A 22167-nucleotide genomic window follows, 5' to 3' on the forward strand; every position below is an offset into this window, starting at 1 on the left:
AACAACACCACCTAGTGTGAAACATATGTGTGAAATGAAAGCTACAGATGATAAAAGATGTTTCTTTTTATAAAGAGTACATCAGTATATGCGACAAAACATGCTAACATTAGATGTATCATATATAAAGTCACACACAGACTCACTACTCTGAATGAACTTCACATCACCAGACATGTCTGAAGTTTGATGAATACAAGACATATCTAGCAAAGTATCAACGTTGTGATCCTAAAATAGAGTCTTCAGGTAAAGAAGAGATTGGAGAAGATTGTTCAAGAAGACAAGACAAAGAATATAAATAAGTAAAAAATATAGAGGAAAGTCTTGCATATAAAAAAATAGCTTGAAGAGACACAAATTAGTAATTCTTATAAGCCCGCTTTAAGTTAGGATAGGAATAGGGAAGTGCACTGACACCTTCCTTGGGAATTCAAGTCCCACATTTTGTAAATAAGACTTGTATGCTCACAACAAAAATCTTATACATAGAAACCCATATGAGCTTGTAGAAATCAATCTTTGAATGAGAAATCAATTTGAGCCTTTTTGTTTTTTTAGGGAGTGTTGCTTTCTTTGTAGACTTCTCTTAAGCGAGTTTGGTTAAACTAGAATGAGTTTGTTGTGTTTTGTTGATTTTGTTTGACTACTAGATAATATAGTCAAGTTGCTTGTGGAAAAAGTTTAGATCTCTATTCAACCCCTAAAGAGCCACTTGTTCTAACAATTCTTTTCAAAGTATAATCTTTCTTGATTTTAAACCTTTTTTGGTTTTTTTGCACAACACAAAAGAAAAGAGGTAACATCAAGGGACAATTCTAAGAAGAAATGTCTCAACTAAAGACAACAAAAGGTTGAAGTGATTGATCTTCCTAAACAATCTTGTGTTGACAAACTTTCTTCATAAATGCCTTTTTTTTGTGAGGATTTAATTTGATAGTGCACTACCCTTGGCAATTTGGTTATTCTTTCTTGTTTTTTGTGTCAATTTTTTCTTCTAAACATCTAAAGCACCTTTATAATCTAACTTACCTCAACATTTCCAAATCATGAAAGAAGGTTGAAGATAGGGCAATAACAAATGAAAAAAGAGCACAAGAAGACCAATAGCTCCAACCCCTTCTAATTATAGAAGGGAAAGAAACTTTCCAAAAGAGAATGACTACTTGCATAGACCAAGGAGACAAGTAGGCAAAGACATGCAAAATGAAAGGATTTCCAAACGTAGGAAAAATTCATTTCTAAAATCTAATGCTTCAATGGATCAATTTTACTAGTCATTCTTTTTTACTTGTCTTGGTCTAAAAAAAGAATATTTACCTCACCGAACTTAATCACAGGAACAATCATCAAGAAACAAATGGCAAACAAATTAGTTTTGGCTGACCACCACATTATAGTGAAATATAAGATTTATCCAAAAGTTTAAAAAAAAATTATTTAAATGTGTATAACATCGATTACTGCATTGGTGAAGTATTTGAATTGGACCACTTATCCCTCACAAAGACATGGTAGCACAATATAGCATTAGATTTTACTTTCCCAGAAACACCAAATTCATTTATAGTAAAAAAAATAATGTATCGGAGTTTCCACTGTTGAGGCCACTGGAAATAAAACTGAATAATAGCATTATTGCTATGATATCAGTTTATAACTGCTGCCAGTTGTTGAATAAATTACACGCCAACAAAAATTATATTTTGTGCACCTGAAATAGAAGATTGATGAATAAAATTGTAGGCTTTAGGATACATTATTTTGCAGAAAAGAATGATTGCAGTATGAGTCCTAACCTTACTGTTCAAAGAGAAAGTTCTCATCAACCTTCCTCCCAGTCCACATCTTCGTCTTCATCGACATCTGCTGGAGCAACATCAGCTTGAACATTCAAATCATTGACCTTGTAATTTTCATTTCCAGTACCTGTTTGAAAGCCACCCAGATAAACATAAGTGAAACAAATAAAAAAGAAACATAAAAAGGAGGCAGTCATTCTGCAATATGTGTGATAGGAGAAATAATACAGAAGGTACAATAGGTAGTCCCATCATCAACATTTTAAGACTTGTCTCTAGAATATATGACTTCCTGGCTTGGAGATGAAGAGGAAAGAGAAGGGCACATTATATGTATAATTCAAAGCACATTATATTACTATGCTTGAGGTAAGCATTTCAAAGATGATGAAAAGCCAATTTTGGTTTTGAAAATTATAAAAATATCGATTTTAAAGGTTCAACATACTAATCCAAACTAATCATGAAAAAACTGCTAATCTTCAGTCAAATACACTTTATTATCCTAATAATTTATTGTTTTAATGCACTTTTTATCCAAATTTATAGTATTAAGCCCCTTACAGTTAGGTTTATCATCTTGTACAATAATATACAAAGCTAAAATTTTTATTTAGTAGTAATAGATTAATAACTGTAACCTATAACTACAGTTATTATCACCTCTACTAAAACCATCACTTAAAGACACCGCTACAACTGTCCTTCCACCTTTAGGAACTACCAACAAGGATTGAATTACATAATCCTAATTGTTTTTACCATAGCCATCATTGCCAATACACTATGCCAATGTTGCAACTGGCAATGTCAGTTAGAAAACTCGTCAACCCCAAAACTAATGATGAAAACTAAACATCACAGTAACCCCAACAATGAAGAAAACTAAACGTCATAGTAATCCCCAACCTGATAGAAACATTTAATTTCACATTCCTGTTTTCAAAAAACTGACTCTTGTAACACATTCAGTTTTCCAAACCACTAGGATCAGCAGTGGAGGGATTTCAACAGTATGCACGAGGTCATATGTTCAAATTTCAGTATAATCATATTTAAAAATAAAATCCAATTTTCCATTTGATTATTCACGAGTGTAAGTCATAAAATTTGTCCTCATTTGGGTTAGCAAAGTCTCATGCTAAAAAGTAAAAAAGCAAAGATTCTCCCAAATGTTCTGATTCCCATCCTTAAAAGTATTTTAACAATTTGGATACCCCAGTAAAACAAAGCCACAGCAAATTACAGAAATGCATTTCCCAGCTCCTATTATTCAGGTTCATCTAACAAACAAACGGATGAATGTGGTTCAAAGCAGGAAAAGTCTGGTAACCACCTCATTCTAAGCAAACTAATTAACTTGCTAATTATCATTGGTTGACGCTGAGAACATGGATTCGAACACTGATGGAGTAACCTAAAATAATCTTAAATTGACAAAAAGGACGAGGGCGTAAAATCTAAAGATGAATATAAGGTGATAACAATCCATATTAAGATTAAAAAGACAGTTTCAATCAATTGAATCAAATTTTCAATCAGTACTACGTTAAAAATCTTAAATGAAACAGTCTCCGGAAAACACACAATGAAAAAAAAAAATTTCTTTTTACTGAGCATCTAGATTTGTAAAGGCACATATAAACACTGTTCCAAGATGTGCTCAAATCACCTTGAAAAGACAAATTACCTGCAACTGGAGCTTGCTCCCAGTCTGTACCATCATCATCATCATCTTCCTCACGTTTTGATTTGATGCCAACTTGACGAATAGAAGCATGGCTAGAAGGATCATTTTCAGTAAATGTATCTGACAAGTCTTGTTTTCTAGAAGCTTCCATTTCATGTTGTTGTTTAAGCAGGGCAGCATAATAAGCCTTGATATACTCATCCTACAAAGAGAAGAATAAAACCAGAACATAAGTGAATAAACGTTTCAGAACCTTCACATAGAAGGAGCAAGGAACTGAAGTGAAATAACAAGATAAAAGAAAAATAAAACAATAGCTTCTCAAATAGTACATGCCTGTATATTTTTTTTATCATCATGATCAACCGTTGATTTCTTGTCATCCGAGTACTGTGCTGATGTGGAAGTTGAAGTCCCATCCATTTTTATTTCCTCTTTCACCTCTCCTCGTTGTTCTTTTGTAAGAACCATCCCTGATTTTATCATCCATGGTGGCAAAACCTTTAGAGATGAACTTTCAGTTTCAGACTTAACATCATGTCTATTGCCTTCAGTCCCATTGAAGTCCACCACAACCTGTTGACATCCAGCACACCTTACATTTATTCATGTATCAATTATATTGAGACAAGGGAAAAGAAGTGTTAAATTAAACTGCTGATAATTATATACTTCACAAGCTACATATACAAATGTACACCCACAAAATCTAATGGATGGATCTGTTTGTACGACATTAGATTAACCTATGAATGTCACATCGCATTTTTTCTACACATCTTAATGCAATAAAAACCTTCCTATACTGGGGTTTGTTACTAATATTTACTTAATCGGTCCCAAAGCCCAGATAAAACTTAGGGATGTTAAGCAATTGAGAGATATGTAAAACTTCATTGAATTTCAGTGACATGGATCAATGAGATGATAATCTTAGTGTCAATTTATTCTATATATCTGGTTTTACCAATTTAACTAAAAAATCACAGGTTGAACCAGTGACCATTAACCACAACTGAGTTGATCTCTGATCTAAGTCTAATAACATTGTAAGGAGGTCAATACTAATGTGGGCATTGCAAGATTAATTACTGAATGGAGATCAATTTTAAGTTATTCTATACTTTTGGTGGAAATTTAGTAACATGGAGAAAAAAGAATCCAAGTGCAGAGACTGAATTTTGGGTTATGGAACAAGGCTTTTGGGAATTGCTTTGGCGAAAATTATATTAGACTGTCGTACAAAAAAGTATGAAATGACTGTGGTGCAATATTATATACTAAATTACAGTTAGCATCATTCCCAATCTGGTTCAAGACGAGGGAATGAAACACAATGAAGACGTTTTCACTTCATCAAGGAGAACTGATGACTACATCATAAAAGGTCTTTAGATGAAAAACATGTTAAGAGGCTCCTGATAGGTTTGGGATTGTCTATAGTAGAAGGAAAAAATCATGACAGTTAAGACAGTAATATTACAACTGTCACAGACTTTATAAAAACAGTCTGTTTAGGTGGGTGGGAGGATGTTATGTCTTTTGTATCTTAGTTTGGAGGAAACGTTGTGGAGAGTGAGCTCTCTCGAAATACCTCGGTAGTACTAGAATTCTTGTCTAATTTTCCTACTTCATTGGTAAGGAAATAGACCATGTGGGAATAAAGTGTTATTTTCTGTACAGTTCTCTTCCCGGACCTATCATTTGGTATCCAGAGCTGAGATCTTAGTTCTATGGAGGGGTGGAAAATAGGGTATGGTAAATACAAGAATGGAATTAAGAATGGATGGACCAAAAAAGATAATTCAAGAATTGGTTCAAGATCATGATGACAAGACTGAAAATGAACTGCACGAAGGGTTCCAGTGGTTGCAGGATATGAGCAGAGGTTTCACTGTGGTAGTGGAAAGAAGAGGAGGATAAGGGGCAGTCAGGGTTTTCCTCCAAATGGAAGAAATTGAACAACCCCATTTTTGTGGGAGAAGAGGATTACAGATGGACAAATAGGCTGGAGAGATATTTCAGTCGAAGGAAGTTAATGACGATGCACAAATGCAGGCAGTCATGATTGCCTAAGAAGGAAAAGCCTTAAATTGGTTCCAGTGGTGGGAGACATGCAATCCAAATCCTACGTGGGATGCTTTCAAGGTTGCTATTGTGCAGAGGTTTCAACCAACCTGCTGAAAAACACATTTGAAATCCTTATTGGATATGACAAACAGGTTTAGTGGATGAGAGTATATTGAACAATTTGAACAATATGCTGGGTTTTTGAAGGACAGTGAACAAGATTACTTGGTTGGCATCTTCTTGAATGGGTTGAAAGAAATATTAAAGGCGAATTTGTATGAACATCAATCTTGTTGAATTTATGTAGAAGGTTCAAATGGTGGAGGAAAAAATCAAGGTCACTTCACAAGGAGGATTTGAAAATACCAACAATGGATACAAACAGTTTTCGACGACAAGAAGCTTTGCAAGAGTGAGGGAAATTTTGTGGTTTCTAGTGGTTCTAGCAAAGGGATAGGGGAGGGCAGTAAATTGTCTTGTACCATGAGTAGTGCTCCGGGAATGCAAAAGCAAAGAGGAACTCCCTTTTGGAAATTGTCAAACAAGGAGCTACAAGATAAAATCAATAAAGAGTTATGTTTTCAGTGTGATGAAAAGTTTGGCGCCAATCACGTGAGTAGAAACAAGCAATTGCACATGTTGCTTATGACAAAGGAGGACTTGACTGGTCTTGTGAATTCGCAGGGTAGTGTCGCTGAACAAACAGAAGAGTTGGAGGAAATAGAGCAGGTTTTACAATTGTCCTTATGTACCATGGCTACCACTAAAAAGTCTTGAAAGTTTTGGGGAAAAATTGGAGATGTGAGGGTAGTTGTTTTGTTAGATTGTGGAGCTTCCCACAATTTAATTTCAAAGGATTTGATATCTAAATATGGGTTGAACCAAGAAGCTACTCTTCCCTCTATGGTGGAGGTAGGAGATGGGCACAAGGTGAATTACCAAGGGAAGTCTCAAGGATTCATTTTGGAATTACAAGTGCTGCAAATACAATAAGAAATTTTATGTTCCCAATGGGAGGGGCTGACATTGTTTTGGGGTTGGAATGGTTAGCGTGTCTCGGGAAAGTGCGGGCTGATTTTGGGCAGTTAAAATTGACAATAGGCAAGGTGAAACAGAGCTGATTTTATCAAGTGATCCCACCTTATCTAAATCTGAATCTTCCTTGAAGGTGCTGCAAGAATTGAAGCACGAAGGGTCATTTTACTAGGTTAAATGGGATCAGGAGAAAGAAGTCGATTGTTCCACTGTACCTGTGGAAATTTTGGAGGTTTTGAGAGTTCATAACGAAGTTTTTCAGGACCCAAAGGGATTGACTGCCTCCTCACCTCCACTATGACCATGCTATTCATCTTTAAGAGGGAGTTTCTATTCCTAATATCAGACCTTACAAACGCTCCCATCAATAGAAAAATGAGATATAAAGATTAATCCAAGAGATGCTGCAAGCTGGAATTATGATGCCTAGCATCAATCCCTACTCGAGTCCAATCATTTTAGTCAAGAAAAAAGATGGAGGATGGAAGTTTTGTGTAGACTATCGAACCCTCAATAAAATAACAATACCCAACAAGTTTCCTATTCCAGTAATAGAATAATTGTTGGATGAATTGGCAGAAGCAACTATATTTTCCAAGTTGGATTTAAAATTTGGGTATCATCAGATCCTAATGAGAAGGCATTGAGAAAACTGCCTTTCGAACTCATGATGGTCATTATGAGTTTTTAGTCATGCCATTTAGGCTGGCTAGCACAGCAACCACCTACCTTTCAGTCATTGATGAATGAGATTCTTAAACCATTCTTAAAGAAGTTTGTGTTAGTCTTCTTTGATGACATCTTGGTATACAATCCAACTATGGACATGCATGTTCAATAGTTAAAGGAAGTTTTAAAAGTGCTGCATGAAAATCAATTGAAACTCAATAGAAAAAAAATGCAGTTTCAGACAGCCGAGTTTGGAGTATTTGGGTCACAATTTCCAAAGCGGTGGCTGCTGATCAAAAAAAAGTGGAAGCTATGTGGAGTTGGTCTGTTCCCAAGGATGCTAAAGATTTAAGAGGATTTTTGGGGCTAGTTGGGTACCATAGAAGATTTCTGAAAGGGTATGGTATGATTGCTAAACCTCTAACACAATTATTAACAAAGAAAGGATTTAATTGGTGAGCAGAGGCCCAAGGGGCTTTTGAAGCTCTTAAAAGTGTTGTTTCTCAATTGCCTGTGCTCACAGTTCCAGACTTCACCAAGCCCTTCACCTTAGAAACTGACAATTCCAACAACGGATAGGGGTTATGTTATTATTACAAGAATGAACAGTGTTTGCTGACTGAAGAGAGTTTAAATGGGCTTCCAAACTCTTGGGCTATGACTTTGAGATTCGTTTCTGACCAGGAAGGGAAAACCAAGTGGCGGATGCCTGATCGCTTCGAGTATATTTTATGGTTGTAATCTTATTTCAAATAGATGAATGCGAGACATGTGAAACCGAAGTCCAACAAGATGAGAAGCTAACCTCTTTAAGGTGTGACTTACTGGTAAATGGAAGCACTCATAAGGGCAATGAATAGAAGAAAGGGAGACTATTTTATCAAGAAAAATTGGTTTTACCGAAGAAGTATTCTCGCATTCCTTTTTTCATTAAGGAGCTACAAGAGTCTCCTTTAGGAGGTCACAGTGGGCATTTTCGAACCTATAAAAGGGTGGCTGCAGTGGTTTATTGGGAAGGCATGAGGAGAGATATTAAAGAGTTTGTCATGCAATGTGATGTTTGTCAACGTAACAAAACAGAAACATCGGGCCGTGTGATCTTTTGCAACCATTGTCCATTCCTAATCAGGCCTAGTCTGATATATCTATGGACTTCATTGGAGGATTACCTAAAGTTAGAAGAAAAGATAATATTTTTGTTGTTGTGGACAGACTTACAAAATATGCACATTTTTTTCCTTTGGCTCGTCCCTACACTACAGTAGAAGTGGCTTAGTTATTCATTAGATAGGTGGTGAATCTCCATGGATGTCCATCCACAATAGTTTCAGATCAAGATCAGTTGTTCCTGTATTTTTGGCATGAGTTAGCCATGCAGGTAATAAGCTGAAATTTAGCACAGCTTACCATCCTCAAACGAATGATCAAACAGAAATTGTTAATTGTTGTTTGGAAACTTATCTCCACTGCATGAAAGGTTCTCAGCCTCAGAAATGGCCACAATGGTTGCTATGGGCTGAATTTTGGTTTATCACCAATTATAGTGCCTTGAAAAAATGACTCCCTTTAAGGTCCTCTATGACCGTGATCCTTCTTTGATTCTAAAGGGTACAACTATTCCTTCTAAATTGGAAAGTATTAACCAGCTCCAACAAGAACGTGATGAAATATTAAAGCAGTTGAAAATGAATCTGTGCAAAGCTCAAGACCAGAACCGTGTTCAGGCTAACAAACACAGGAGGGAAGTGGAATACCAAGTGGGAGATTGGGTCTATCTTAAAATGTAGCCCCATCGCTTGAAATCTTTAGCAAGAAGTCCCAATGGAAAACTTTTTCCTAGGTTCTTTGGACCTCACAAGATTATGGAGAAAATTGAAACAGTTGCAAATAAGTCGGATCTGCCCACTCACAGCAGAATCCACCCAGTGTTTCATGTGTCTCTCCTCAAAAGAGCAGTCCAGCCAGCTACTGTTATCCAGCCTTTAGCTCCCACACTCACTGCAGAATTAATTTTAGATGTTCATCCAGAACAGTTATTAGACACCGGGACAAATAACCAAGGAGAATTGGATGTCCTAATCAAATGGCAGCACCTTCCAAATTCGGACAACAGTTGGGAAGTGGCCTCTTCAATCAGCAAAGAATTTCCAGATTTTCACCTTGAAGACAAGGTAAAACTTCATGGAGGGGGTATTGATAGGTTTGCATTGTCTATAGTAGAAGGAAAAAAACATGACAGTTGTCACAGAATTTATAAAAACAGTCTGTTTAGGTGGGTGAGAGGATGTTACGTCTTTTATATCTTAGTTTGGAGGAAAGGTTGTGGAGAGTGAGGTCTCTTGAAGTACCTCAGTTGTAACAGAATTCTTGTCTAATTTCCCTAATTCATTGGTAAGGAAATAGACCATGTGGGAATAAAGTGTCAAAGACATTTATTAAATATATCATCTTTATTTTATATTTATCTTTTATTTTTAGTTAGTTTGTTATTATTTTTTATTTGTATTTTGGACTTAGTTTATATTTTTTCTATTATAAATAAAGGACCTTATGTGTATATAACACAAGAGAGATTAATCTCATACATAATTTTTATTATATTTAACAATATGAATAACAAGTTGTGAATTAAAGACATCCATGCAACATCTTAGAGGGATGTGAAATAAAAAACAAAATAAATAATTATGTAACTTTTGTATATTACTTTTATTACTAGGACACTCCTTTTTAGGACAGATATGTTTCCTATTTGATTTCTTAGCAAGTTAGTATAAAGGTAGGTAGGTATCCGCATACTTCAACTAAACTGATAAAATTTTCAGAAATTTTGATCTTTCAATTATAGATGAAAAACAAAATAGAGAAAAAGGAGGAAAAGCATAATTATGTGGAGGATAAGATAAGAAAAACAAGACAAAAATAATTAAATAAAAACAAGAATAAGAATAATTAGCAAGGTTATTGTTAAGAAGTGGATTTTAAACCTAATTCAATTCCAAAAAACGGTTTGTAAGGTAAGGTTTGCTACCCACTTATATACTCTAAATTGACCTTATCTCTAGTCAATGTGAGACTTCTAACACACACTCTCACATCGAAATATATACATCTCGTGTGTGGGGCTAGACATTAATGAGTGGTCCAATAGAGGTGGAATAATGTCTAACAAACAACAAATATCACCAGGGTAGGCTCTAACAATGGTTCTAATACCATGTTAAGAAGTGGACTTTAGACCTAATTTAACCCCACAAAACCTGCTTGTAAAGTGAGGTTTTCACCCAACTCTAAATTGGTCTTAAATTTAGTTGATGTGAGGCTTCTGACAGTTATAATTGCTTGGTTTCTTTGCATAGAAGAATGATAATCCTTAAAACAAGAAACTCTTACCTTAGTATCCCCACTATAAGGCATTGGTGCTCCATTATATCCAAGCTGAGAAATTTTAGAATCACCAGCCATATCTCCGTTGGCTGCACGCCCCATAGCACTAGCTCGAGCTTCCCATGCTAGGAGACTACCAAATTCTGGAACTGGCAAATCTTTCACCCTGCTGAGTTGGTCCATTAAAGGCTTGAGCTGTATCTGCAACCACTTTCAATTTTATTTTAGCTTTTTTTGGACAAAATAACAGAGTATAATCCATTGATTATGAAATTATATGTAACCAATATAACTAAAGAGAAGAAAGAATGGAGTTTGACATGAAGTACACAAGTTTCATAGTCATTGTTAGCAGTAGTCCGACTGGGCTGAGCTAGTACCAGCTAGTACAGAACTAGTTTATTACTTATTAGTATAAGTTGTACTGAGCTTGTACCAGCTGTTCTATCTTGTGGGTAGTCAGAAGCTATGGTATCTGTCAATAGACACGTGTCATTAACATTTCGGTTGCTTGCTCAGCACTCAGGGTAGCTATAAGTTTTCTGATATAACAACTTCAAAACAGTTAACGAAATCATGCTTTTCTCTCATAAATTCCCTTTTCCACTTTTCTCTAAAATACTAACATTATTTTCCATCAAAACCCTAAAATTTTAACAATGATCAACCATTAAAACAAAAAAAATTGCAGATCAGAAACACCAATAAATAAAGGCTAGCACAGTGCATTGTCTTGCAAAAATTAAATAAATTCCAACCATATTTAAGACACGCCTAATATATCTAGATGAAATTCTTGAAATAAAAGGTATTTTACAAGTCTTGTATAAGTCTAAGATATCTAAATAAAATTCATAAACTATAAGGTATTTTTCAAGTCCTGTATACGAAAGAGAGCACATCTAGTCATAATACTTCTCAATTTGTTAATGGATTTATAGTACTATTGGTCATCAACTTTTCCAACAAAAAGACTAAATGACAGTTTAAGAACCTGAAAATAAGGATTCAGGTGTTGGACCTATTATCATTATCATGCCATACACCTCCTATTATACTGCCGCTACATTTATGTCAACTAGTATCTTCAAGGGCACAAGCCCTACTCGTTACACTAGGAACATTGTCCCATTTGGATAATTAGCAATTATAACCATTTGGACTGAGAACATTATCTCCTTTGGAGTCAAGTATAGCCATAGGTTCCACAATAGGATGATTAGCAACATCATATAATAAGTAAGTTCAAGTGTGGGTCATGCAATAAGGCTAACAAGAATAATGTTGAAGTAGTACATGTTTTTTAAATGGAATCTCTAAATTGATAGGTCGATAACATTTTGGGTCCATTAATGACAATTTTAGAAAACCACATGTTGTTGGCTTATACATTGGAATTGCATTGTTAGGGTATCATAGTTCATTATTATGTATGGGTCCAAGATCCATGGGCCATTGCGTGCCCAAACTAATGTTTGTTCCCAGATGGTGAGTAAGATTTGTGGACAAACATTTGGATGGAGAACTCAACAGAAAAAAATTGGCCTTGGATGGTGAGTAAGACTTGTGGACAAACATGAGGATAGAGCCATTGTCAACAATGATGCAAAGGGCATTGGTTAGATGAGGTAGGAAGCCAAGGAACTTTGCTGCATGTTTGCACAAAATTGTGGTTTTTGCTGCCATCAATACGAATGGTACTCTTGTGTGGTTAACCGAGCCATTAACCCAAAAACATTTTAGGGCAAGGGAGACTAGAAAGTGCATTGTTGCTAAAGTGACTGTAGGGATAGCATAGACGTCCTAAAGAATTTTAGACAGTGAAATGGAGTTGTTGCCCCCCAGGATTGCGTTGGGAACAAACAGATAATTGAACAAATAAAACAAGACTATGTTAACCTCAAAAAATTTTATTCATAAATCAATGCCTTTACACTGTGAGACCTGATCATAGAAAATTAATCAATTCTAGCAAAGGTTGTGAAAACCATAATCAAGTAATCAATTTTAAAACAAAAGGATTCATAATAGGAAGCCCAAAATAGAAGAAACAACATTGTAAAATCATAAAAGAACCTCCATCTTTTGAAGCATGTCTTTTAACTTTTCATGTCGTCGTCTTCTTGCATTATCATCTCCATCAGCCCCTTCTTGAACAACAAACTTGTCACTTTCTACCTCAAGTTTTCCATTACAACTTTCACAATGGAAGTCGTCATCTTCAAAAGATACTAACCGCAATGCATCCAGAGCATTGTATCTAATCAATTCAAATCCCCAAGTATTATGGAAACATAAAACAATTATTGATACTGAAATAAATTTGGAGTTATAATGGATTACTTTACCTTTTTCCACACTTTGTACAGATATATTCTTCAATTGTGTTCTTGTTGTCCAATTCATCTTTCAACAGCTTCTTCATGCGATGGATTCTGTACCTAACCACATCATATATCTGCAACAAACATCAACATAAAAATTTCTACAGATGCAGCAGCCATAATTTAATTGATAACTGACTCAAAAATAGTGACAAGAGAGCATGTAAAATAAAAGAAAAACCACAATAATCATGGAAGAGCAACAATTGTAGAAATATATATGGATGGGATTGAACTGGGAAGTGACAAACCTGTGCATAATCTAGACAACAGTAAGAGTGTGTGTGTAACTTGACCTTCTCTTCTCCCTCTTTTCCAGTCAGTTGAGCATCAACTGTAGCAGCTGTAGCAGCACTATACAATTTGGCTCCTTTTGCTGTCTGGAAAACGAGATAATATAGATCATAAGAAAAAAATACAGGCATCACTATTTGCATCATTAACTGCCAACATCCTAACACTCCAAACCTAATAAGGAAAACTAATATAACTCAGACAAGCACAACAAAAATAGAAACACTGCCAAGTGATCCAAGATATGATACTAATCAATGTGATACATTAAGCACTTCGTAGTACCCAAGCCCATATCAACATAAAAAAACTAGAATCCTATACTTAAAATGTGGGAGTGACTTCCCATCCTTGCATTGCAGTTGGAGTCCTATCAAAACCACTGGCAAGTGATCCAAGTAAAGAGTTCAAATTAATAACTGAAGAATTAAAAGGTGGCAAATGCTCCTTATTTTCAAGCCTGTCAAAGACTGGCTGGGATGTTAAACTGTCTCACTATTACTCAACCAAATATTTCATTAGCTGCAAGTGTTGAGTCGATTTCCAACTTATCTTTGTGATAGTTACTGCAATGTTGTGGTTTGAATGTTGAGATAGTCTATGAGAACAAGGCTCATCCTGATACGAGCATATACAAATGTATATTGATGACTTAACATGAGGCCTACCCATGCATGTAAGAGGGGTCACTAATCAGAAGGTTCTCCCTTGCTTGTTCCCCTGGCTTTGAATGTACTTCTCTTCCTTTTCTCTATCTGAGTATCCCTATCTTCCTCATGAAACCCATAGCAGATAGGATTAAGGCTAAATTCTCCAGATAGAAGGCATATCATCTATTTATTATGGACACGGTAGCTTTGGTCAAGTTTGTGATATGCAACATGCTCACTTATTGCTATAGCGTCAATAGGTTGCCCTTATCCCTCATCAAAGCCAAAAATAGATGCATAAAGAATTTCATATGGTTTGGCAACTCGAATTCTAAGAAATTGGTTTTGGTTGCCTGGTCTCAGGTTTGTAAGCCATATATGGATGGTGGATTAGAAATTAGATCTACAAGACAAATGAATGACGCTTCCATGTTAAAGTTGGGTTGGGAGTTAGTCTCTGACAACCAATGGACTTAATCAGAGCCAGGGTCTTCAAAAAGGGGCAAATCATTATTAGATCCTCTACATGGGTTGGTTTGAAGAACATTATGGCAATAGTCCAGGAGAACTATGCTAGGCATATTGACACGAGGGATAATATTAACTTTTGGACAGACACTTGGCTTGGGAAGCCCCTGATTCAAGTGATATATTCCCCATCTTTTTCATTGTATGCTGGAAACATCAATCAAGGACTTCAGACATAATGGAGATTGGGTTATTCCTCCTAGTCTTATACAAAAGTGTCCTTCTTTAGCTCCTGTGCTTTCTTTTAACAATCCTTCCACTTCTATTGTAGAGGATGCTAAAAGATGGAGTTTCACTAGCACTGGTAACTTGAGTATTAAGGAAGCGTTTCTATTTCTTCATACTCTCCACTAGGAGTTCCACTTCTATTTCTTAGTCCATGATGCGTATGCATTGGTTTTGCTTTTCGATAGTGTTTAGTCTACGTTGCCCCAAACTTTCATAAATTCTCTCTCTCTCTCTCTGTCCACACACACAGAATTGCAATCCTAGCCGGAAATTTAGTCTGTACAGTGATGACTATGCATTTTTTTTATGCAATGTATGGTCAATTATAAGACAAGGCTGATATATGCAGCTATGGTATTGTAGTCCTAGAAATCATACGAGAACTGATGTCAAGAATGAGGAGGATGGTTGTGAATAGCTTCTTCAACAATCTAGGCAACAGTGTGAGAGGCATGAAGTTGGAGCTTGTGGACAAGGTCATTAATGAGTATGATGCAGAAGAAGTAAACAAAATCTTAGAAATTAAATTGTTATGCACTCAGGCATCTACTGCGGCAAGGCCAACCATGTCTGAATAGTGCTACTCAAAAGCAGGAGCTTAGTGGAGCACATGTGAAGAACTATGCCTGTGTTTGTTTAAGCAAACAAATATGATAAATAGGGAAGGCAGCTCTGCTGGTGCATCGAATGCTACTGTCTCCATTTTTGTTCTATCAACTCAATGATTATGAGATTTTAATCACTTTGAACCAACAAATTACTAAAATAAATCAGATTAAAGTTTTGGATAACTTTTCATTATGTATACGTTTTGAAAAGATTATGTAAACAGTAGTTATATATAAATGTGTGTGTGTGTATGAATAACTTTTCATTTCAAGAGCAGTTTATCAATGTTATCGTCCATGTGTAGTGCTATATATATATATATATATATATTCAAGTTTCCTATCATACAAGTGTCAGTTTAATATGTGTGTGTGCATGTATATTATACATGACAAACAATTAACATTTGGCTACTGTGTTTCCATTAGAGGGGATCTAATATTTTGTGGTGAGATCGAGAACTCAGGCAAAATGGTGTTGCCTCAGGGGAAGAATTAATCAAGGGAAATCATTACATCCTTTTGGGAACTCAAATGAAAAGATATTTTCACCAAGTCACTCCAGAGGCCTTCTGGTACATACAACAAATATGAACTAGCTTGGGGGGAGTACTAAGATATCCTCTGTTTCCTTATCTTTCATACAAGTAAACATTGTTTGACTTTGTTTCCAAGAAGCTGACATATATAAAAGGAAACAAAGTCAAATGACTAGGTTCATTTCCTATAATGAAGAAATTTAGATTACTCGTTGATCATTATAATCAACAATGAGAGTCAACATCTGCATATGCTTACAAGAGAGTGTCATCCAGAGAAGTAACACCAATGAACTGCACAGACAGAACCCATTAGTTACCTCTCTTCTATATTCTCTAGTAATGATCTTCTCCTCTTCAAAAAACCGCAGAGTTCGGCGAAGTTGTTTTGTGTGTAATTTGAGATCTTTTGCCAAATCTTCTTCTCTGACCCATTGTCGCCTGAACAGAATTCGCAAAAGATTAATAATGAAAACATACAATCAAGGAAATGCACCCACAATTCTTGAAAATTAAACTACAATATAGTAATCAAACAGCCCCTTTGATATACACTATCATATTATGAAGCAATATACTTACAACAACGCTTTCACTCCCCACGTTTACAAATAAGTATTACTTCAAATTTCACTTCAATCCCATATTCATTTTCATTCGGTTTTTTGTCATAAAGTGTTCCACAATCAAAAACTGAAAATCATAAATATTTCCAGTGAGATCAAACCTTGTGAGGGCATCGAGAATCACTACAGCGATTCCTCTGTTATCACTCCTTCCCGATTTAGGTTGATTCTCTCCTTTACTCGTTAGATCATCATAAAAAGCCCTCGCAGCTAGTTTAACCAACCTACACCAAATCAAAAGTAACTAATTAAATAGATTTAATTTTCCTTGTTTGTTTTTAATTGACAAAGAAACCGCACAGTTGTTTTAGAATCTTCGATTGAATTAGAAGAAAAACCCGTACTTGTTGTAGTGATCGACCATCGAAGCGATCTGAGAATAATTTTTTAGTGGCTTCGATAGTTTGTTTCAGCGTCGAAATCGGAAAGGAAGGATAAGTGTGTGTGGGCGATTATTCAATGATGTTATCGCAGCTCACAACTCTCTTCCATCGTTCTAAGTAAGTCGCAATTCCGAAGACAAGAGGCCATAGAGGCCGTTATATATGGTAGGGCTTTCACAAAGAACAGTAAAATATTCAATTGTATTTTCTTTTTCTTCTTCTTCACTCCTTAATACCTAATATAATCTATTAAAGAAATTAGAAAAGTTACTCTTTTTTATTCATATTTTGATGAGAGGTGTCTACATTGTTAGTTTTTTTTTAGACATTTGATATTTTTATTTCTTTACATTTTATCTATTATAATATAAAAAAATAGTAGAAAAGTTACTTTTTTTTAGTCAAGTTTATTTTGTTGACAAGTACTCATTAATAATTAATTTTTTAATTATTTGATATTTTTTGTTTTATTATATGAGAAAAAATATATTAGAGAATTTATTTATTTTTTACTTATGTTTATTTTTGTTGACAAGTATCCTAATTACTAGTTTTTTTAGTTATCTAACATTTTTAATTCTTTTTGTTTTATTTATTTTGGTGTCATAGTTTTTTTTTTTGTCTACTATTGATCTTTCAAAACGTTTATACCATTTCAAGATTGTAAAATAATTAATAAGCTGAAATCCTGTCTCTTGTGCAAATAAATAAATACCATAAAGGATGAGTAAAACAATTTTAACAAATTATAAAATAATTTTAAAAAATAAAATAAATTTAACTATGTCTAAATGATAATAATAAAAACAAATTATAAACAATTTAAACCTGGTAAATAAAATACAATTCACTAAACTAAACATCTGTCTTTGACAACGATATTAAAAACTTGATATAAAATTGGTAAGGATGTCAAATCGTATAAATAATAAAATGGATAAGTCACATAGACTTGGGTTGTTCAAAAAGTATAGAGACTTGTGTTGTTTAAAAACATTATGTTTAATAGAATTGAAATTGTTAATGTGTATGAAATAAATCTACAATTGAAAAAACAATAAAATTTATGAAATTAGTTTGGTGAAGATTTTATTGAAGTTAGATTTCATGCATCAAATCAATTTGAAAAAATTAAGTAATATATTTCAATTTCTTACTCTAAGATTCACACCACTGTTTAACAAGTCTTAATGTTTTAAAAACAAATATAAATTAATTAATAAGAATGTTAATGTCTTAGACCTTTCTTAATAAAAGTTTACATTAAATATTAAATTTGAATGTTATGAATGACCAATAATGAAGTCAAAATGCTCAATCAATTAATTATTCTATTATGGTCTAGGTTTCAACATCGTGTCCAATCATCAAATACCTACATATATACAATCAATCAATTTATACAATGAAGATTATATATTCAATCAATTTATACAATGAAAATCGAGAATAAAATATGAGAATAATAGAAAATAAATATATTGAACAAGAAATCACAAAAATTGAACATATATTAAATCCCATCCGTGTGAATAAGAAAGTTAATTATTCTTATAAAAAGCAAAAACAAAGGAAAAGTGGAAATGACAAAAAAATGAGAGAAAAAGAAGGAAAAGAGAGAAAAAGAAAAAAAAAAAACTAGAACTCTAAAATTTAGCAAATGATATTTATCTTTTTGTTTAAAGCACATTTAGACCATATCTAAGGTTTAGAAATTCAAGTAAACAGGAGTTTTAATTAAGTCCATAATCTCAATTACAAAAGCTTAAGCTAATACATAAAAAGTTTATTATTTATGAATTCCTTTACAAAATTTTAGCAAATTTGTTTAAGCTTGTAAAAATTGTAAGAGATAGAAGAGAACTCCAAATCCAACAAACTCGTATTCATTTTAAAACTTTAGAAATTTAAAATACAATGTAACTAAAATCAATCAAAAATAATATTTACAAAAAAAAATTATGACCAAAACAAGGATCAATGGCGAGATAACCTGAAAATATAAAATTACAGTAAATATGTACAATGAACCCAATTTATTATTGTTATCAAAAACGAAATGATGAAAAAATAAAAAATAAATCATATGAAAAGTACAATCATTATAAAAAAAAAAAAAAGGTTATAAATATGTGTATAAAATATAATGATAAAAGAGCTTACTTTTTTTCCTAGTCTAACAAATGATATTTGTAAAGCACAACAAGTTTCAATGAAAGACCAAGAGCTTATGCATTTAAATGAGTTTTTGGTGATGTTCTCGTTGAGAGTTGAGATTTTTCTCAAGGTGTTTAGAGAGCTGTGAGTGTTATTTATTTTGGTAAGATTGTGAGGATATTCACAACTGGTTGCTATAGTGATAATGAGTGGGGTGAGAAGCACATTGAGAGGGGATATCTCTGCATTCTTGTATACTTTATCATTATAGTTGAATCCTATAAAATCCCAAAAAAATGGTATTTTAGAAGTGGTGGTAATCTAAAAATAGTGAGACTCGATTATTTTAATCGACCACAGCAATGAGGCCTGCGCTTTTAACTGATCAGTTTTTTCAATAGAGCAAGTAAGTTTCGACTCATTTTTCTCCTTCCGTTCCCAAATTTGTTTTAGATAAATCTTGTAATGTTGCATGTGTAATGATGCCTATCCTACTCGTTTTTGGTTCATCTAGAGTTCTAAGGACTCTGTCCGTTTTCAATTTGGTGTTTTGTAGGTTTGTCTAGGTATTCTTTGTTGTTCAAGTAATCAATGGAGCGTTTTTTAGAGTTGGACAGTTTCTTTGAGAGGTAAGGGAAGCTAGTGTTTTATCTTAGTTAAATTATGATGTATGAATTATTATTTAATGGTGTGTATAACTAAAGTATGTTGTTGGTGGTGTTAAAGATGATTGTTATTAATGGTGTGTATAACTAATATATGTTATTGGTGTGTATAACTAATGTATGTTGTTGGTGGTGTTAAAGATGATTGTTATTAAGTATTTAATGTTTGAAATAATGGAAACTGGTTGAATGATGTAGTGTACCTTGCTGTGCTTATTTGGAATTGACTAATTTTCATGAATGCTTCTATTGAAATGTTTGATGGTATCAATTTGGTTAGAAAGTTGAGAAGAAGTGATTTGAAATAAGTTATAAGTGGTCTTATATAGTAAAAATAGAGGTTTGATAGGTGAATTTTAAAATAAATGGTTTAAGGTAAGAATGAGTGGTTAGAACATGTTATTTTGGTCATTTGTAACTTGTTTGGGATGAGAATTAGTTGATATGTGTGTGAGAATGTAGTGGTAGTCATTTTGGATTAGTTACAAAGTTGTTTAAGTGTACTTTGAGGGTTTGAACTAGTGAGATTTTGAATTCTAGGTTTTGTGTATAAATGGTCATTTTAGAGGGTGTTAGTAAGTCATTTGTGACTTGTTGGAGCCCTTAAGTTGTTTAAAAACAAGATATAACTGGTGGAATTCAATTTGGGTCTCTAAAGTGAGGTTTTAGTTAATTTTAGATTGAAATCTTGTGGTTAATTAGTTTAAAACGATTTTAGGTTGGTTTAGATATGTTTAGTTAGGTCAATTTGAATTTATAATACAATTTAGGGGTGTTAAAAGTTGGAAAAGATGCATAGGATAGGTATGAGGGGTTGAGGGGTGCAAATTCTACAGATTTGATGTTGCAGAGTTATGCAATCTCGTTGAGCGAGTGTGTGTCCACTGAGCGAGCAGAACACTTCTAGTTGAGCAAGACACTTATAGCTGAGCAGAACACTTCTAGCTGAGCGAGAGTTGTCGCTGAGCGAGAGGTGAGCGAGTAGAGCCCACTATTTCTGTTTTCGCTGAGCAAGTCTTGGTGCGTTGAGCGAGTGGGCTAGCAGACATTTTTTAGTTGAGCGAACAAACTTGGTGGTTGAGTGAAAATATCATATTTTCAACTAAGTTTTCATATATATTTTCTTAAAGTGCGTGCAATGTGTGTGGGTGTTTGAATGACTTGTTTCTATTACTTGTTCTGGAGTATGAATTGATTTGTAATATGAATTGGAAACAAGATTATATATATATATATATATATATATATATATATATATATATATATTTGTGTGTGTGTGTGTGATTATGAGAGGGATATGATGATGATGAATGTGGTTGATCATGTGAATGGTATTGATGAACGTAATTCCATGACTCGTGGAGAGCTTACATGGTGGTGCCCTATAGTGTTGTTTGTATGAATGGACGAAGCTAATCCAGAGGTTTATCTTGACGCTCTCAATAACCTCAATCTCAAGTAGAGATAGATCGTTATGTGGTGGAGAGTAGTAGGAGGTCCTAGTTTATGGTCACCACTTAGGGATATAGATGTTGATGGACTAACCATGTGGAAGGCATAGGTTGGTGTTTGTATCTAGATTTGAATGGTATTGTTGGAGGCCGCCACAAGTGCATACCGTAGCTCGACATTCATATTGTATCTGGATGTTAAGATGTTTTGGGTTAACGTATGTGATATAAATGGTTTATGTATGATATGTTATAAGGTGATATGTTTTGTCTTGCATCTAGCTTACCATTGTTTTTCTGTTGTATGTCTTTATATGTTATTTCTCTTTTGCGATGATTACCTAATGGTGTGAGCTTAGGGAGTCAACTTTTCAGTTACTCTAGCGAGAGGTGAGGGTGAAGCAAAGGTGTAGATAGTTGGATCTACAGAAGTAGATCTCTTCTTTGTGGAAGATTTGTTTTATCCAGTTGTTCTTTTAACATTTATGTAACGTTTCATTTTGGTAGTTTTATACTAATAAAAATGGGATGTTACAAATCCCTTCAACTAAGGTTGTTGAAGGAAGACTAGATGTATGCTTGACCGAACCAGTATATATTGTTGTGTTGATCTTTCTCACCCTTTTCTTTTTTATTGTTGATTCATCATTCTTGCTTTATTGATTTCAAGAAAACCTAAGATTTTGCAAAGCTTTTGATAAGATTACATTTTAAGGCAAAATCCAATTCACCCTCATCTTAGCTTGAGATATAAGGCATCACTTTTCTAACATAGTTCATTTAAAAAAAAAATAAACCGCTAAAGTTATAGTTCAATTAAGTGCTCATTAACTTAAAACTATTTCATTAATGAAATGCACAGTAGCACACAGGCCGAAGTAGGTAGACCTAAGTCGAAGGTTGAGATGGAATGACCCGAGTCGAAGTTCGACATAAACCAACCCAAGACAAAGGTTGTGAGGAGTCGGCCTGAGCTGAAGGTTGAGACAGACCAGGTGAGG

The 22167-nt window shown here is 34.2% G+C and overlaps 1 protein-coding gene across 2 annotated transcripts; it reads right to left on the minus strand.

Annotated features, from left to right (window-relative positions):
• Nucleotides 1–1436: 1436 nt before the first annotated feature.
• On the minus strand, nt 1437–17040 carry LOC106756284 (general transcription factor IIE subunit 1). Of its 2 annotated transcripts, none has more exons than XM_022778871.1 (11): nt 16855–17040; nt 16612–16734; nt 16205–16325; nt 13289–13417; nt 13002–13111; nt 12730–12913; nt 10660–10854; nt 3829–4068; nt 3493–3694; nt 1800–1926; nt 1437–1714 (listed from the first exon to the last, which is right to left on the minus strand). In XM_022778871.1, exons 1-10 carry the CDS (start codon nt 16872–16874, stop codon nt 1826–1828), a joined length of 1425 nt encoding a protein of 474 aa, XP_022634592.1. In that variant the 5' UTR covers nt 16875–17040; the 3' UTR covers nt 1437–1714; nt 1800–1825. The 2 variants fall into 2 exon arrangements, with proteins under 2 accessions (XP_022634592.1, XP_014494140.1); XM_014638654.2 differs by having other exon boundaries at nt 1800–1929.
• Nucleotides 17041–22167: the final 5127 nt, after the last annotated feature.

Source organism: Vigna radiata, chromosome 2 (assembly GCF_000741045.1).
Source record: "Vigna radiata var. radiata cultivar VC1973A chromosome 2, Vradiata_ver6, whole genome shotgun sequence".
Lineage (NCBI taxonomy): Eukaryota > Viridiplantae > Streptophyta > Magnoliopsida > Fabales > Fabaceae > Vigna > Vigna radiata.

What these genes read in the sequence shown, in the direction of transcription:
- LOC106756284 (XM_014638654.2), bottom strand. Translation starts at nt 16,874, where the DNA reads ATGGTCGATCACTACAACAA. An exon ending in ATTCTCGATGCCCTCACAAG is followed by an intron (nt 16,326 to 16,611) that starts GTTTGATCTCAC and finishes AATTCTGTTCAG; the next exon opens with GCGACAATGGGTCAGAGAAG. An exon ending in GGAGCAAGCTCCAGTTGCAG is followed by an intron (nt 1,930 to 3,492) that starts GTAATTTGTCTT and finishes GCTTTCAAACAG; the next exon opens with GTACTGGAAATGAAAATTAC.